At 54.2% G+C, this 18,856-nt stretch overlaps 1 protein-coding gene across 1 annotated transcript; it reads right to left on the reverse strand.

Moving 5' to 3' along the window:
• Positions 1-4,135: 4,135 nt before the first annotated feature.
• Positions 4,136-17,962, reverse strand: CAVIN1 (caveolae associated protein 1). Its single transcript, XM_037493050.2, has 2 exons — positions 17,070-17,962; positions 4,136-7,202 (listed from the first exon to the last, which is right to left on the reverse strand). The coding sequence occupies exons 1-2, from the start codon at positions 17,538-17,540 to the stop codon at positions 6,501-6,503; spliced, it is 1,173 nt and encodes a 390-aa protein (XP_037348947.1). The 5' UTR covers positions 17,541-17,962; the 3' UTR covers positions 4,136-6,500.
• Positions 17,963-18,856: the final 894 nt, after the last annotated feature.

Genomic DNA, 18,856 nt, shown 5'->3' on the forward strand with positions numbered 1-18,856 from the left:
CAAACTCATCTATCTGAGCATGTCAAGGACCACTTTCCTTCTGTGCGTCTCCTGCTGAGTCTTACTCCATGCAGATGAATGACTTACCTGGATCCCCAGCAGCTTCCCCTGTAAAATGGCTCCTCATCTATAAAACAAGACCCCTTTTAGTTCTTTTTTTTTTTTTTAAGATTTTATTTATTTATTTATACAAGCACTGGGTCCAGTTAGAAGCTCGGGAGGGTGAGAGAATTCACCAGAGCCAGAGCGGGGAAGAGAACAGGCAGACTGATGAAATACACTGCTGAGGGGAGCAGCGGGAGGCAGGGGAGGTCTGCGCGCCGTGTGGGACCCTCACTGGTGGCCAGGGATGGAACCAGAGCTGCAGAGGCTGCGGGCAGCTTCACGGCCCAGCACTCAACCGCTGAGCCACCAGGGGAGGCCCTAGTTCTCTTTTTTTTTTAAAAGATTTTATTTATTTATGCATACAAGAGCTGGGGTGGAGGCCAGAGGTGCAAGGGAGCAGGGAGTGGTAAGGTGAGAGGATTCACCAGAGACAGAGTGGGAAGCACAACAAGTGGATCTACTGAAATTCACTGCTGAGGGGAGCAGCAGGCCAGACAGACAGGAGAGTTCTGCTGAGCCATGTGGGTCAGTTCCCTGGCCTGGGGATCAAGCTGCAGTGGCTGCTGATAGCTTTATGGTGCTGAGATATAACCCCTTGAGCCACCAGGAAGCCCAAGACCCCTTTTAGTTCTAACATTCACAACCTGATAACTGTCCCTCCATCATGCCTTCTGCTTTCCTGCTTTCCTCATACTGTTTCCTCTGGAGAGCCGTCCCTGTACCACGTCACTGCTTTCATTTAATCAACATATACTGAGTACCAACTGTTTTAACATGTATGTCTTGGATGCTGCCTGGCCCCACATGTCCTGCTTTCCTGGGAATTGTTCCCCACCCCCTCCCTGATCATATACTGGAATGGGTCCCCGGATTACATGGTCCTGTCCTGCCCATAGATCATGAAATCCGGGGTGCACATGGATGTTAACTGACTTAATCAGATTCTCTCTACCAGGAATTGGGAATTTGAAACTGAGAGACATAGAACCTGGGAGCCCTTGGAGCTGAGTTCCATTAATGTCAGCTCTTTAGAGAGGACCATCCATCAGTCCCTCTAGGAGGTCCCTGGAGAGCCCCACAGTCCTACTCCTTCTAGCCTCGCTGGGCAGTGGTTGCTGGAGTCCTTGGTGTATCTTGGCAGCCTTCTTATGAAAGCTGCTTTTCCCCTTTTGGCCTATGTCCCTTTCCTATACTTTCAACCAAATAGCATTAAGGAGCACAGTGGTATTTGAAGCACTGCTAGAGCAAGTAAAATATTCTTTACCCTCCAACAATATCTATTTGAAATGCTACCCATGTTTAGAATCTCCACTTAACAGCCCCTTCCTCCATTCAGTTTTCCCATTTTCCCCAAGCAGATTTAATCCCTCTCTAGTGAATTGCCATTACATTTTGCTTTACCTCTCTTAGACTCATCTCTTTAAGATTTTTTTTTCACTTAAGCTATTTCAAATATCTGCCTCTCCCACTAATTGCAAACCCTTTAAAAGCAAGGGCTGGCTGTGCTGCCTTTTCAGCCTCTTGGTTCCTAGTGCAGTATCACATACACATCGCTGGGCAAGAACATTGGCTGCCGTGTCTGCCACCATCCGCTCCCCCTTTCTGTTGATAGCAGCACCCCAAGTTTCCTTTGGGAAGTCAGCTTACCTTCATCCCCAAACCTGTGCTTCAGGTGGGTTCTAGAAGGGGAAGAGACATGACCACTTCAGGGATCCCTGAAAAGGAAATGATTAATATAATAGAGGAGCTGCAGAAGACAGTTTAGGAGGGGCGCTGGAAAGGGGGAGGCCATCAGAGAGAGGGAATGTCTGAGCAAAGGCCCACAGTCTGAAAGTATGTGGTTCATTTCTACTGCGCAGACTCACTAAAGAGTTTGTTGAAACACATACAAGTAAGAACTGAGGCAAGTGTTTAAACTGTTAGTTATGTTTTAATACATATATATTATTATAACTATATTATTATACCTATAGTGTTATTATATAATTATTATACTTATATGTATACTACACACAATATAGATTATTGTGCTTGTTATGTATGTAGGTGCATATATATATATATATAATAATCTGGGGAATGGGTTGGAAAGAACACCTAAAGTCAGTTCAGATTCTCCAGGTAACAAAAGAGGGTCTCCTGACTCTCATGGAAAGTAAACCTCTTAGGGATAAGGACTTAGGACTTAAACATTTAAAGCCCTGATTACTCACTCTGAGGTTGTAGAGGAACTTCCTTAGCTCCCAGGTCACATTTAATAGGAAACTTTGGGAGTGTGTACCCCTGATCATTGTCTGACTCTAACTCAGGGAAACAATGCTAATGGTGGGGGGGCAAGCCTATGCCCAGTTGGTGGGAGAGATGTTTTGCAATGTGGGACCTGGGAATGCCCAGCAGATCCTATTGGTCGTCAGCTAACTATTTCACTAATGCCAGAGACCGGCCATCTTCCCTTGAGCCACATGTAGAGAGGGAAAGGACTCATTTCTGACTCTGGGAGAACGGCTGACACTGTGATGTAAAGGGGCATAGCTTGATGCAGGGGCCAGCAGGAAAGTGGTTGTTCAGAGGACTGTTTTTAACAAAGCGGCAGCCGACCTGGAACTGGGTGGGGAAGGTGCTGCCAAGAAGCTCTGGTGGGATTGAGAGTCTGGTGGATTAGGGAGGAGGGTGGCTTGTGGAAGCAAAGGAGGAGGGGCCAGGAGCCTGATCACTGTGGGTAAGAGAAGTTCAGGAGGACCTGATATTCTAGACCTTTCCTGGTTTCCCTTGGGTTTATCACTCCACAACTGGTGTCTTGATGTCATTCCCTACTTCACACAGCTGCACATTTGGATCCCAGAGGAAGAAGGAGTCTTGGTAAGTCTTTCCTAAAAGGGAAGTTCCCAGGCTCTGAATTTTTAGCACCAGTTTCCATTTGCTTTGGTGGGAAGCCAACCTTCTGTGGGAGAGTTAGAACTCTGAACTCAGCTGTGTTTGCTGCTGGGAGCAAGGGCAGGAGAGTCAGAGGAGATGTGTGGCTCAGGAGGAGGGACTCCGCTTATTGGAGCTAGTGGCAGGGGGCAGGGATCCAGCCCTAGAAATGACATTATTTTGCGGGGTGGGGCGGGGGTGCTCCCTGGTGACCTAGGGGTTAAGCCTCAGTGCTATTGAAGGTTTCTTGGAGTGCTGGGTCCTTCGGTTCATGCTGGCAAAGATTTCACCAGAGCTCCCGTTTCGGCGGCACACAGCTGGTTTCTCCACAAGACAGATGGTATATCTATATGTCTATATCTATATCTATATCTATATCTATATCTATATCTATATCTATATTTAAAGAGTGGGTTTATTAAAAAAGGGATAGGATAGTAAAAGACACTTGCATAGACACAAGCGGGCAGGAAGAGCTGCCCTGAAAGGGACAGGTTTGCTGAGAGGCCTGCATGGTTGCAGGTGGGCAGCATTGAGGAGAGCTGCCTCCACTGAGGGGGGTGAGTGAGGAGAAGTCCTGGCAGGTACAGGTCATGGGCAGGCAGGTGGCTGCTGCCCTGCGGAGGGAGCAAGTTGGTGAAAGGAAGCACCTGCATAGTTACAGGTGGGCAGATGGCGTGCTGTCCCGTTGTGAGGGCTGTGTTAAGTTTTATCATCTTCAGGGAGGGGCTCATTTTTGTAGGTGGATGGTTTGTGCCCCTGACACTCCCTATAGCAGTCTGATAATTTCTGGGTGTTGCACCTCCTGATCTGGGTGTTGATGCCTAAGGGTCTTGGTTTCTATAACTGGGTTAATGTATTAAACTCATCCCTTCTACCCCTACCTCCTGTGTGAGTTAGGTTCTTAACCTTCTATCTCCTTTCCTCCATCACTGTCACCACAATGGCCTGAGTTCCATCCCCTGCCAGGGAGTTGACCCACATGGTGCAGCAGACCTCTCCTGCCTTGCCCACTGCTCCCCTCAGCAGTGCATTTCAGTAGATCCATCTGTTCTGCTCCCCCACTCTGTCTCTAGTGAATCCTCTCATCCCCCGTTCCCCACCTCTGGCCTGCACTCCCGCTCTTGTATGCATAAATAAATAAAAATAAATCTTTAAAAAAGAAAAGAAATGACATTGTTTTTCTTAGGGACACCCCTTCCCAGGTGATTCTGATACAGAAAGATCCCACAGGAGAATGTGGTCCCATTGTTCTAGGAAATCCATCACCTATAGGCGGTTGGAACCACTGCGGGGAGCCTGAGAGGCTGCATGATGAAACGGGTGCCCACGCCAGGATTGTGGGCTGTGTGGCTGTGACTGGCAATCTAACAAGCCTAGAGGCCTTTCTCTATGATATTCAGCAGTCCGAGAAAGGCGGCTGGCTTCTTCCCTCCCCTAGGCCACCTCGTCTAGGCCTGTGAGTCTGAAGTATGTCTTTGGGGGCAGCTCAGACTGAGTAGAGTAACAGGAGTATCTGGAAAGCTAAAGCCTGATGCCAGGGAAGCGGACCCAGACACACTGAGACCCTTACCAGACTGTGGAGCCAGGCTGCCTGCTTAGGACCCCAGCTCCATGTTTCTTCATCACCAAAGTGGGTATAATATTCCTCCCCTTCATGCAACTCCCCCACCCAAGGCAAGTGAGGCAAGTCTACAGTCTCTCTCACCTCCCAAGCTCCCTCCAGTCTTCTGCAACGCAGCCTATCTAAGCACCTTTGGAGATTACAGCCCAACACAAATCCTTTTAGAAAAGCAGGTTTATTGGTCGGGCTGTTCACCAGGACACAGTCACAGGAGAGGCTCCCCAGAGCCTGCAGGAAACTGTGTCTGCCCACACATCAGGCCCCTCAGCCCATCAGCACCAAGGGACCTTGTCCCACAATCCCCATCCTCCCTCAGCTGATTCATCTCCAACCATTCAGAGGAGAGAAGGGAACCAAGAAAAGGGAAAAAAAAAAAAAAAAAAGCAAAGCCTTGTATTGTAAAAAAGGTGTATGTCCCCAGGCTCCCTCCCTCCCCCCCTCCCTAAAACAAAACAATTAGCTGCAATTCTAAAAAAGCAGAGCAGGAAGACAAGGCAGAGAGGTCGGGGGAGAAGGAGGATGATGTCTTCAGTTCTCTGGCCTGTGATGTGGAGGAGGGGAGCTAGCCTTGCTCTGACAAGCTGCCCTTACACGGGAGGAACAGGGGGACTGAAGTGTCCTGGGGAGAACCTGGTCAGTGACCTACAGAAGCCAGAGCCTCGGGCTGAAGTGGCACCCCTCTTACCTCCGAAGGCTCAGGACAGGAACCCGGGCGGGCGAGAAAACCAAAGGGGTCTTGGCAAGTGCTTCCACTTTCTGATACTAGCTCTGGGGAAGGGTCTTCCGAACAAACTGCCAGGATAGCGGCTGGGTTGCTCTGCACAAGGGGCCAGCTCTCAGCTTGGTGGCCTGGCCATCAGCACCTCCTCTTTCCAGTCCTGGCCTAACTTCCAGCTCTCTGCTGCCCCCTCCTGGAACCTAATTTTCTGGGTTTTGAGACATGGCGGCCCTGGGGGTGGTTACCAGATGCCTCCCAGTTGAGGGTTAGGTGCGTTTACCTCTTTCTCTTTGGATCATTTTGCTTTCTCACACCATCTACTCCCCTTGTCCTGCTACCACTGAGAACCCCAGTAAGATGGATTTTTGCCCTGTGTTTCTCAGGCTGCTACTGAGAGGATTTCTCCTCCCTTCACCAGTTTCCACCTTCTGTTTTCTCTTCCTCCTTCCCAAAACCATAACCATGTGCAGGTCCCTAACATGCAAGTGTTCCCCACCCCACCCCCTCCAGGGCTCTGCGGGGCTTCAGGTTATCTTGCAGGGACCTATAGCTGACAGACTGTGCTCGCCCCTCATCCAGGGCCATGGCAACTGCCCTCTCTCCCCCACTGCCCCAGGTTCTCCCAAAAGCCACTTTCAAGTCCTTCCAGTCCGGAGTCTCCCCGCGGGCAAAGGTGCTCTTTGGGACGCTCTCTCCTTTTACGGTCATTTTGGCTTTGGAGTCTCTAGGAATCAGGATGAGAAAGTGAGCAGGGTGACAGCGCTGGGTGTGAGTGTGAGAGGCACGGCCGGGAGAAGGCAGCTAGGGCCCGGGCAACTCTGGAAATGACAATTTCCTTTAGGATCCCCCACTTGGACCACCTGGATAGGGACCAGACCGCTCCCCCTTCCATTTCCATCCAGGCAATGCCCAATCCGGGCTGTCCCCTGCGGAGGCTGCATCCCACTCCTGTCTTAACAGCTTGGAGGCGTGCTCGCTGCGGGTTGGGGCTGTCAATTTGGACATGTCTCAGCCAGTTTGGGGGCCGAGACAGAATGCGCAAGAGAAAGTTCAGAGGAAAAAGACCGGGGCAGGGGCGGGGAGAGGCGGGGGTGCGGGGTGGGGGGCGCGGCCTCCTGGGCACAGCCCCGTGCCCAGCGCTCAGTCGCTGTCGCTCTTGTCCACCAGCACGGCGTCCGACTCCTCGGTGATCTCCAGCAGCGTGTGCACGTCGGGGCTGCTCCCGCGCAGCAGATCGGCGGCCTCGCCGCGCTCCATGCCGCCCTCCTCGTCGTCGGGGCCCACCTCCACCATCTCGGTGGCCTTCAGCACCTCCACCTCGCCCTCGCGGATCTTCTTGACGTGGAAGGTGAAGGGCGGCACCTTGTACACCGCGGTCTTGGAGCGCGCGTAGACCACGTGGTCGGGGGTGAAGGATTTGCGCAGCTTCTCCCGCGAGGTCTTGAGCTTCTCCCGCCGCTCCACGGGCACCAGGCGCGTGCCCAGCTTGTTCATGCGCTTCTCCAGGGTGTGCCGCGTCTTCTCCAGGTTCTCCTTGGTCTTGAGGCGGGTCTTCTCCAGGTTCTCGCGGGTGCGCACCCTGGTCTTCTCCATCTTCTCCTTGGAGAAGGCCTTCTTGAAGTCGTCCACGCGCCGCAGGCCACTGCGCTTGATGCGCTCGGCGCGCGACTCCTCGATGACCTCCTCCACCTCGACCGCCTCGTCGGAGGACAGCTCCAGGGCCCCCGCGTCCTCCTCCGGCCGCTCGCCCTCGCCCAGCTCGTCGCCCTCCTTCTCGGGCAGTGCCTCCGACTCTTTGAGGGACTTGCTGATGCTCAGTTTGGCTGGCAGTTTCACTTCATCCTACAGGGAGGGCAGAACCAAGAGATGAGGAGGGGCAGATAGCAGGGCTGCGCGGCGTGCTTGGGGTTAGGGGACGCTGGGCGAACCGCGTCAGGGTGCTGCTCCTCCTGGGGAGCTATAAGCAGCCCGCGCTTGGTCACAGTTGCACCCCCGGCGTCTGGCACAGAGCGGGACACCTCCTGCGCGCCAGGTAAGTGCTGAGTGGATGGTAACTGCACAGACAGGTCGAGGCGGGGACCGAGCTTTGGGTCAGAGATTGGCCAGCAGTGTCACTGCACTTCGGTCCAGCCTCTGCAGCCCTCCGATACTGTCGCTGGCCGGCGCCCACGCGTTTAAACCACTGCGCAACCTTCGCGTGCAGGGAACACAGCGTAACTTTGGCAATGGACAGAGCGCCCTCTGGTGAGCTAAGTCACACATTGCCGCAGCCAGGCCAAACTGCAGAGGGGCTGGGCAAGTTTCTTTAGCTTAAGGAGAAGCGGGGTGAGTCCACTGCCAGGCTCAGGAGGCTCCCCAGACAGTGTTTTGAAGTCAAGGTAAAGGGGGTGCCTCGCCCAGACCTCAGACCATTGCAGAACAGTCTGAGGCACATGCTCACACTGTTTGTCCTCTTCATACTGTTTGACAGCCCGAGTGGTCATTCTCCACCACCACACCACATCCCTGCCCTGTCAAGTTGGGCCCCCTGCCCAAGCGGCACACCTTACTCCCCATTCCAGTGTAGAAATTGAGGAAGGGAAGAGGAAGAACTGACTTGGAGCCAAGAACATGTTTTCTCCCCAACCTGACCTGGACATTTCTTCTGGTTCTGGCCTCCCTGCCTTGGAAGGGAAGGGAGGGATTACTTTTCCATTCTTGCACCCCCCCCCCACCATGGAAGTTCAAGTGGCCAGGAACAGGATGGTAAACCCAGATTCCTTGACATCCTGGAGCTGGGAGCCAGTTCCTCCCTCTTCCCCTGGGAGGACCAAGCACCAGCACTGTTCTCCATTCCAGGAAGATTTTCCAAGATTTGACTCTATGGCAACATTCCAGAATGTTAGGGTCACCCCCTTCTTCCCACACCCACACCCCCCCCCCAAAGGCAGGGGATGCTGTGCATGGAATGGGAAAGGGAACATAGCCCAAAACATAACTGGATCTCCTCTTTGGAGACTCTCTTAAGGGACTTCAGAAAAAGGAATAAAGGAATTTTTCTAAAGGGTTTTCTGAAGGTTGTTTCCCAGAATTGTAAGAAAATCCCATCTGCAAAAAAATTTTGAGGCAACATGTACTGACCTTGCTCCAAAACACACACACATGCACGCACTGACCCTTTGGTAGCTCTGCACCACCTGCTACAGCAATTCCTTCCCCAGCCCCCAACTTCTTTCCTTTTCCCTCCCATCAACATCCCCCCAGAGTTTCCTGGTTTACATTGAAAACTAGGAACACCCCCTCCCCACTTCCTTCCCTCCCAGTCAATAGCATTAGCAGGGACAAAGAGGCAATGCTGGCTCCACCTCTTCTCCCAAACTGGGCACCAAGCCACCTCTGGCTCTCATTACTCAACTACACCTCCCAGCAGGCAAGGTGACCTGGCACAGGGCATGCTGGGACTTGTAGTCTCCACCTGCCATAGCTGGTTTAGTACTCTCAAGTGCTTTCTATAGCATTCTGCCAATCCCATGATTTTTATCACTCACAGAGGCATTAGAGGGGTGTTTTCCTTGTTCTGAGTGCAGGAAGGTCCCAACCTCTCTTAGGATCATTCAGATTTTCAGTTGCACCCTTTGCGTCTCTTTTTGCAATCACTTCTCCCTGCCCGTACATGCGTATGGTCTTTTATACTATTTCCTACACCCTAAGATCTAAATTCTCTACCTCTATGTCCATCTTCACCCAGAATTACCTGGTAGCCCGATATAAAGGAGATGCGCCTTCCTTCACAGCTTCCCAGTTTATACTTACCCACACTCCACCAAAGGGTGGTGAGCCCCTCCTTTCTCTAAGTTCAGACAATGTGGATGGGCTAGGGAGGGATTAAGGGTAATGGGTGGGTAATAGTCAGGAAACAGTCCCAGCTGCTGGAAAACAAATCCACATTGTCTCCCTGATCCACCCCTAGCATCCCCGATTCTCCGCCCCCCTCTACCCCACCCACTAAAGGCTGAGCTGGCTGGTGTTCCTGGTCTCTGGCTTCCTAGATAAAGGTCTTTGCCAGTTAAGCTTGGAAGTGAACAGGCCTGAGGAGGGCGTTGCAGCCTTCTAATAGCCAATCCCATCTTCCTAGTGCCTGGTAAGAGATCTCAAACTAGATTAGGGCACAATTCCAGTGAGGGGGAGTGTCTACCTGGATTGTGAGGTGTCTCCCCTAGTCCAGGAAGGTAACCTGGAACTATAACCCCATTTGCTGTAAGCTTCACCCAGTGATGGCTTCTACCAGGGGAGCTGCCTTCTTGATGGGAGGCTGGGGGTTGGGGTGAAACAGCTTGACCTAAGTCCTTGGTGACTGACCCTGGAGAGGGTATACTGCTGTGATTTAGCTTTTCCCTTCCGTTAATGGATTTTCCTCTTTTCTCCTCCTTTCCAAGCCAGGTTTCCCCTGTGACTCATGGCCCTGGAGTGCTGTCTTGGGCCCACCCAGTTTGCCTGTTGCTACAACAACCACCAACACAATCCAAAAGCACCTCCCCCCACCCTGGGCGCACAGGCCCAGCACCCTTGTCCCACCCCTACTTCCCTGGCAGAGGTCCTAAGCCAAAGGAGGGGCCTCAGGGGGTGGCAAGGAGGGAGGGCTCTGCTTGTTCTGTTTTCACATTTTTATTAAACAAAACCACCACTCCCAATAGGCTTGGTTTCCAGAGTTACCTTTAATGACCAGGTCTGAACAAAAGCATGCACAGCTTCTCCTGCCCCCACCAAGCACACACAGCTCCCCACACCAGGAAGGCACCAGTCTAGGATCAATTTAGAGGAGCCCCAGGGTGACTTCCAAGCCTTTCCACTCCACTCCCCTACCCTGCTGTGTAACTTAAGACCTTCTGGCTTAGGAAGAAGATTCTTATGTGATTATAATTTAGTTAACCATCTACTATGTGCCTTGTCCTGGGCCGGGTACTTCATTTTTGTCAGGGAGAAAGACAATGTCATATGACTGTGGGTGGGGACCTCCCTTGGCTTAGCCCTAGCCAGCTCTGTCCCCAGCCACTGCCTGGGAAAGACCAGAGGAGACAGGGAAGAGATGATTCAGAGCCCAGGATTCCCTTCGAGAGAACACTGGAAAAGAGCAGAATGGGAGGAGGGGAAAGTCTTAAAACCTCAGGATTCTGATTTTCTGCTACAGTGCAGTTTTCTCAGCAGGGATGACATTGCCCCCCAAATGGGTAGAAATTGACTGGGGGGAGGGGCGGGTGTGCACAGGGTACAAATAGATAAAATTTCATGGGGGACGGAGACATTAGAGGATAATGCCTACCAGGACCCCTTCGGAGGTCATCATGATACAAAGGTGAAAAAGAGTGCTCTAGGGAAGCTAGAGGATCCCAGCCAGAACCCATTAAAATGTCCTGCTCTTGGCCTCTCAGAGTTGGCAACTTTTGAGTGCCCCACCCAAGGCAGGATCTGGCAAACAGGGATCTCTTTGCAAAACATTTTCTAAAAAAACTGGAAAAAAATAAGGGTAAATGTTTTCCTCAGCTGTGTTGGGGGTTGGGGGGAGTAGAAGGCACAGAAGAAAGAGACCCCAGGGCAGGGCCTCATGAGGACCTTCTCCAAAGAGGCTTGGAGTCAAACTGGCCCATCTCTGAGGATGAGGCAAAAGCAGGGAGGGGCGGGACAATGGCAGCCATGCAGTCTCATGCAGTTTCACACAAGGCAGCGCTGGGTGCAGTTCCAGCATGGTGTCTGCCGACAGACAGAAACCATGAAGTAGAGGAGGCACCTTCCCTTCACCAACCATCCCATTGCACACACCCCATTCGCCTAAACTCTGCATCACCGCCCTCAAGAGGCAATGGGTCTAAGGGGTCAGCCATCCAGCATGGACCCCCACTGAGCAGAGCTGGTGGTGCCCTGGAGTGACACCCCATGCCACAGCCCCACATGAGCCAGGAGACCCTAAATGGCCCCACCAGCTGGCGGCTCCCCTGGGGTGGGCAGAGGCCCAGGCTCTGGGTAATAGGGCAGTGTCCTAGGCATCTGGTCAAAGGGTGGGAGCTCAGGCACTGTCTCAGGCTTCAGGTCAAAGGGCTCAGTCTCAGGCAGAAGGTCAAAAGGCACCATCTTGGGTGTGGCCAGGTCAGAGGGTGCGGTCAGCTTCTTCTTGGGCTAAGATGAGGAAAAGGGGGTTTTAATGGGATTTGGAATGGGTGTGGATGGGTTGAGAAAAAGGTTGTGGTGGGCATAAAGACCTGGGGCCAGTGAGTAAGGAGAAGGAAGTACATGATGCTTTAGGACGAAAAGAACACACTTTAAATGTTTCAAAAGAGGGCCCTGGGGCTGAAAGAGGTGGGACGAACCTGGACCCTGTGAATTAATAAACACCATTTAAGCTGAACCCCCTCCCTTCCTCCCTCTAGAATCTTCCACAGTCCCATCCTTGGCCTCTGTCAGACCTTCTACCCCTAACCAGCTGTGCTCATGGGATGATACTCTTGGAGGGCTGGAGTGATACGGGAAAGAGGCTGCTGGGGTGGGGAAGGAATTTTCTTCTTTTTTTTTTTTAAAAAAGATTTCTTCCTTCCTTCCTTCCTTCCTTCCCTCCCTCCCTCCCTCCCTCCCTCCCCTCCTCCCTCCCTCCCTCCCTCCCTCCCTCCCTTCTTTCTTTCTTTCTTTCTTTCTTTCTTTCTTCTTTCTTTCTTTTTTTCTTTCTTTCTTTCTTTCTTTCTTTCTTCTTTCTTTCTTTCTTTCTTTCTTTCTTTCTTCATACAAGAGCTGGGGTATAGGCCAGAGGTGTGGGGGTGAGAGGACTCACCAGAGGTAGAGTGGGGAGCAGAACAGGCAGACTGACTGAAATACACTGCTGAGGGGAGCAGCGGGCGAGACAGCAGAGGTCTGCTGCGCCATGAGGGTTGCTCCCTGGCGACCGGGGATCAGACTCATGCTGCAGAGGCTGTGGATTGCTTCATAGTGTGGTGCTTAACCCCTTGTACCACCAGGGAGGCCCAGGGAAGGAATTTTCTAAGAGACAGTTGTTAGCTTCTAATAGGGGAGGTTCCAATGGGTTCAAGAGAAGGCCGACAATTTCACTGTCTTCATGGACAGAAGCTGCCGATCCCAGTTCTGTTATTCCCCGGGGCAGGGTGGGCACGGGTGCCGCCCCGGATGAGGAGAGGGAGAGGCCGAGGCATGGAAGAGGGACATCTGTCCTGGCTATTTCCCCTTGGCCATGTCCCCATCTTCTGCCTCCCTTGCCACCCACTTTTGCCACCCACTTCTACCGCCCACGTTTGGCATATCAGATACCAAGATGCACAGAGAAATTAGGACTAAAATAAATCAAGCTATTTCTCTGATGGGGGGGCTGGGGGTGGCATGGGCGGAGGCCTACGGCCCAAGGCACACAGTGGCAGCTCCCCACTCTCCAGCCTGAGCTGTTGCTTTTGCTTTGGACAATCAGAAGTCAGGGGAGAAAGACAGTTGGAGGCACTACCAGACTCCAGCAACAGTGTTGAGCAAAAGCCTGGGGCCGCAAAAACACAAAACAACAGGTCGCAACCCTGAAGGACACAGAGAAAAGGTGGCAGGGGAAGGAGGCTGAGCAGAAAGGAGGCAGCATGGTCCTCTCAGCCAGACGCAAAAGCCACGCCTGGGGATAACTGCGCAGGCCAGGGAGCTCCTCCCCTCCCACTGCCAATGGGCCCGGCGACCACATAGTGCCCCTACTTTAAGCACTTTGAGGTCAAGCAGCTAATGGCCACCAACTTTAGGCATCACAGTGTGTGCGCATGTGCGCACCCTTAACCCCACCCCACCCCTACCCCAGCACACAGCAGTCCCAGTACCAGGGCTCTCAATTCTCTCCCTCCGAGAACAAAGGAGCCAGATTAAGTCTAGTTCAGGACTAGCTGACTTTGGCTGCAGAGTCCTGGAATGGCAGGAGGAGGTGGGGAGCAGAGTGTATCAGAAGAAGGGGTACATCTGCGTTCTGGCCCTAGCTTGACCCCCCATCACATGTGTGACAATCAGCAGGTGACTTTCCCTCTCTGGACTTTTCCTCAGTTCCCTCAGCTACAAAATGAAGGAGCTGAAGTTGCTGACCTCTAAGGCATCCTCCAGCTCAAAAGATCTTTCACACAGAAGGAGGATGCGTTCTGGTTCAATGAAGTGGAGCAAACCACAGCTGACCTCAGAGCCACAGCAGCTCCCCCTGACTTGCTGTTAGTTGCCCACTCTGTGCCATCTCCTCCCTTTTTGATGTTTGATCTTTATGGATTAAAAATCAGAGAGAGGAGTATGATTTCCTTTAGTCTTAGGAATACCCTGAAAAATATTCTCTCTGCTTTGGACCTAGCGCTAGGTAAAACCATAAAAACTCAGCTTTGTAGAGAAAGGGCACGGTGAAACACTCTCTCCATGCTTTAGAGGGTGAGAGGAACTAGAGTCCCAAGGTGGGGATATTTTTGGACAAAAGTTGGGGGTTTTCTGGAACAAGGTAGCCCTGATTCGCTGAGTGCAGGAAGGAGCTATAGGTTGGGTTGAATTTGGGAGGAAAGCCAGCAGGCCCTCATTCCAGGCCTGGTTTCCTCCCTTTTAATGCCCATGAACCACCTAATCCCTTAAATGCTTCCTGGTCATCCTATTCTCGAGCAGGGGAGGCAGGTCTGATGGGTCCATGTGTCGATCTTTAAATGCTACTCCAGAAAACATTTATTTCCATTTTAGCCCACTTTCTGGATCTGAAAAGAACTAATCATATCCAAATCATTTGGGGAGAACTGGCTCTCTAGAGACCACAGCTCCTCCCATGTGCATGATGCCCACGATCCATCCCATCCATGGGGGGCTCTCAGAAGCGCTCAGCCACCAGCCCCAGCTGCCAGTAGGATTCACTCCTCTTCTTCACTAGCTGTTGCCTAAAGAGGTATCCTGAGAGGATGAAGCCCTGACTGACAGTTTGTGGATGGGGGTCAGATGCCTGAGGCCTGCGAGGGCTCAGAAGAGAATTCAAGATGAGGGCTCTGATATCCTGGGTGGGATGGTCACTCAGAATAATGTGTGTGTGTGTGTGTGTGTGTGTGAGAGAGAGAGAGAGAGAGAGAGAGAGAGAGAGAGAGAGAGAGATCAAGTGCACACCTGACTGGTGAAATGATTATATCTAGCAGTTCCCTGAATCTGGGGTGAGATCACACAAGGGATTCCCTCCTTTATTCCCCAGGAAGGTGCTAGAAGCCAGATGAGATGTTCCTGCAGGGCCCTTCCCACACTTTCAGACTCCCCTCTGCCCTGACCTCCTCACCTCCCACATCTGCAGTGGGAAATACAGCATCTCCCCCTGCTTCCACTCGGCAGCGCTTGCACCCTCCCAGGAGCCCTTTCTCCAACTCCATCTCTGCTGGCTCTTCCAACCATCCGACCCTTCAGCCTGACTTGACCATAAATGCTGCCACCCCCAATCTTCCCTATTAGGTCTGCCAAGGCGCAGAGCTATTTTTACCTCATTCTCTTCCCAGGCCTGTGGATCTCTAGGGGGAGCAGCCTGGGCTTTCCTCCAGCAGCTGAGTAACCCACCCCCCTTGACACCACCTGGAACATCTGCTCTGCAGTTCAGGAAAGTTATGCTTCCCTGAGCCCCACCCTTGTGGCTGGAATCTCCCCTTTATGTCTGAGCTCCTTTTGGGCTCAGGGGGCCATGCTAGTTCTTAGTTATTTCTTTTGTGGTTTAGGGGCTCAGGGCCCCCAGCTTAAGCCAGTCTTTCTACCTCAACTCTCTGCCCCCCACTGGCCCTGGTTTACACAGATACAGTCAAGACCCCTGTCCCTCCCCCACGTGCAACAAAGACACCTATCCCTGCCAGCTGCAGAGGGAGGGAGAGAGGGAGTGACAGGGAGGCTGCTGGCCTCTGCACACAAGTCTTCCCCTTACCAGTCAGTCTCAGATTCTCCCAGCCTCAGACAAAGGGAGGTTTAGGGCTGAGAACTTTGCAGAGTTCTAGGGTCTGGGACATTTAGAGCGAGCAGGCAATCCTACATCCCACCAGGCTCTGGAGAAAACACAGAACGCACTGGCTGTCCCAGACCCCTGTCTTCTTCCCTTGATGTCCCCTGCACCCCCACCCCCATAAGAGCTGGGCAGATAGCTTTTAGAAGTCTCACACAGCCCCATCCTGCTTCCTCCAGGCTGTTAGATTAAGTGGAAATAGCAAATAGCCCTGGGCAGATATTTCCTACCAGACAGCGCTGAAAGAGGAGGGTTCTTAAGCCTCTGGGGAAGGGTCCCTGGCACGTGGGGAGAGCACCACTTCTGCCCCTGTCCCATGCCACCTCCTTGGGCTGGTGTCAGCTCAGCCACCTCCCTCTGTCTACTGCCCCCAAACACTTGTTCCAATCTGCACCTCTCAGTCCCATCTAGAGACCACGCCAAGGGTCTCACTGGCACTCAGGCTGGTCACCCAGAGCCCAGCTTGCCCAGGCTCCAACTGCTGGGGAAACCACAGATAGCTGAGAAGTGCCTTCTCCTTACTGGTGGGAGAAATCTAACCAGTCTCTGTTCCCTGGGAGACAAGTGAAAGGAGAGAAGGAGCATAAACTAACCCCTTTACCCCATGATCTCCCCCTTGGGATAGCAACACCAACCAGGCAGCAGGGAACAGAGGACAGGGGAGACCAGACACACTTCCTCACCAGATCAAACATCACCGGGCCCTGAGGACAGATCCACCCGTAATGGGATCGGGGCGCAGGTGTGGAAGGGAGCGGTAACACTGAGATTCCCAGGTTTATATGGGGTCATGAAACAAAAACTTCACTTCAATCAGGCGGGAGGCCTGGGGAGAGGTGCAACAGAGCAACAGGCGGCCTGGGTGGAGCCTGGCGAGCGCCAACCTCCAGCCGCCAGTCCAGCAGCTCCTCGCTCCTCCGCTGCCCTCGCGGGCAAACGGGGTGATTCATTGAGCAGGACTGGGAGCGGCTGCCCCCTTCCCTTCAGCAGCCCCTCAGATCCTCCTCGCGCAGCCAACTCCTCCCCTCGCCCCCGCGCCAGTTTAGATCAGGTCAAGGGTACCGCGCGCGCGCCCAGGCCTGAGTGTGTCTAAGGGCCCGAATGGGCCCCAAGGCCAGGGCAGGTGGCAGCGAGGGGCTGGGGCAGGCAGCTGATGCTGCTGCGGGGGCGTGGGGTCCGCGGGGGTGTGTGTGCGCTGGCGGTCGCGTCCCTCGCCTGGCACAGCCCCCGCCCATGCGTGCCTGAGCCCTGAATCACCCGCTATATCGGGCGGGCAGCGCGGGAGGCCCCAAACCCGGGTTCTGCCGCCAGTGTCCTCTTACAGAGGGCCCCAAGGGCCGCCGGGGACCCCTGGCTTTCCCCAGAACTTCTCCCAAGTAGAGACGCTCAACAGAGCCAAGTTGGGAGTGGTCTGGGAGAGGCAATGGGGCCGAGTCCAACCCCTTAACTCGGTCCCGCTAGGAGTTTGACACAGGAGGGGGGGAGCTGGGTGAGGAGGTGCAGGACGCGAAGCGCGCCCCTCGGTGCGCTCCAGGGATCCCCACGCCACCCCACCTCAGCAGCGCCCGCCGGGAAGAGGGTGGGTCCCCAAGGCGGGCCAGGCTGGCGGGAGAGCGGCGCCGCTGGCAGGTCCCCGACCCCCCTCCAACCCCCGCCCAGGAAGCCCGGGGCCCGGGACCGCGGGCCGGACGCGGGAGCTCTGGGCGCGGCCCGCCCCGCCAGCTCACCTGGTAGATCATGACTTTAAAGTTACGGCGCCGCAGCAGCTCCGCCTCGTTGACCTCCAGCTTCTTGATCTGGCCGGCCTGGCGCTCCAGGCTGCCCCGCACCGTCTTCACGTTGACGCTGACCTTGCGCACCTTCTCCAGCAACTTGCTCACCGTGTTGCTGGTGGTGGCGTGGGCTTTGCCCAGCTTGCTCAGCTCGCCCTGGATGCTCTGCACGGCGCCCTCCATCTCCGCCTGCCGCTCTTCCAGCTGCGACTGGGTCAGCTGGATCTGGTCGACCGCGCCGATGATCTTGTCCAGGAGGCTCAGCACCAGCACGCCGTTCACCTGGTCGGACTTGATCAGCTCCTCGGAGCCGGCCCCCGACGGCTCCTCCGCGGCTGGCGCCCCCATGGGGGAGGACCCCGAGTCCCCGGCGTCGGGGTACCCCGAAAGCGGCTGCTCGATGATATGGAGCTGGGTGTCCTCCATGGCTACCCGGAGCCGTGTGGGACCGGCCGGGTGGAGCTGTAGCCGGAGCGGGAGACCCGGAGAAGAGGAAGAGAGGGCGGAGGGGGAGCCCGGAGAGCGGAGGAAACTCGAGCCACGTCCGTGCGCACCGGGACGGCCGCCAGAACTGTGGGGCGGGGGATCGGTGAGCTCCCCGGCTCCCGGGCCAAGCCCGGAGTCTCCTTGCGGATTGGCTGGCGTAGGCCCAGAAAGGGAGGGACCCGGGCAGAGGGGGAGACCGATGACGGGGAGGGGGGGCAGCCGAGGGGGGCCCGAGAGCCGGCGCCCCACCCTTCCCAGGATGGTTGGAATAGTTGGAGCGCGAGTCTAGGGCCTCCGCTGGCAGCGGGGGCGGCGGGAGCGGGACGCGGCGGAGGAATGTGCGCTGGGACAGGAAAACAGGTCCCAGGGCTTTGCTCCACTTTTCCCTCGCTTTCTTTCTTTTTTTTCTTACCCACCTCAGTGTTTTTAAGTCCTAAAGCTGGAGTAAGGTGGAGAAACGAACTCCTGAAATTATATGCAAAATATGTATTTCCTGCGCCCAGTTTTCGAGAGGAGAGAGATCCATGACTCCCACGAGCGGTTCCAAAGGCCCTCAGACACGCACACCCTCCCCTACACACGTCAAGTTACCAGCCACTGTCCTGAACGCTTGAGGGGAGGGTTGTCTTGTAGGGAAGCGAAAGAGAGGGGAACTTACTGACCTGGCAGTGGGGCTGGTGGTGAGGGGCTGTCAGGCTTCTTAGGTACTTAGAATTATCCTAGCTAATCAGGGTTCTGAAAGGGAACACAATAGAAAGTAAAGCCGCACCCACGTCTCCCCTCTCTCTAAAAACCGCCTTTCCCTGCGTTTCCCCCTCCCCAGAGGCTTAGCAGACCCTGAGCCCAGAGAGTGGCCATGACTCCAGATCTCAGATTAGCTTCAGCAATCAGAGTTCATCACATCCCACCTCCTCCTTTGACTGGGAATGAAGCATCTGGAGAGGAAGTTACCCCGAGGTGGGTGTTGGTTTGGCCCTCAAACCTAGTACCTACTTGGCCTCCTGCTTTCTTAGCCCTCCTTGGGACAGGGAGGGGCAAGAAGGGACAGACCTGGCCTCCCACAGTTGATTCTTGAGCCTGCCGGCCTTAGAATTAACTGCAAACACATCTTCAACTGTAATAAGTAGCAAGGAGCAGGACCAAGATGGGCCCTTAGTTCCAAAGTCCAGGGAAAAAGTCCAGCCTGTCCTCCTCTGGAGCTGGCTGGCACAGCACTGCAGCTGTGAGTTGGCTGGATCAGCACCAGCTCCCTTTCC

The sequence above is a fragment of the Talpa occidentalis genome, unplaced genomic scaffold, assembly GCF_014898055.3.
Source record: "Talpa occidentalis isolate TD23 unplaced genomic scaffold, MPIMG_talOcc4v2.1 talOcc4.7, whole genome shotgun sequence".
Classification (NCBI taxonomy): Eukaryota; Metazoa; Chordata; class Mammalia; order Eulipotyphla; family Talpidae; genus Talpa; species Talpa occidentalis.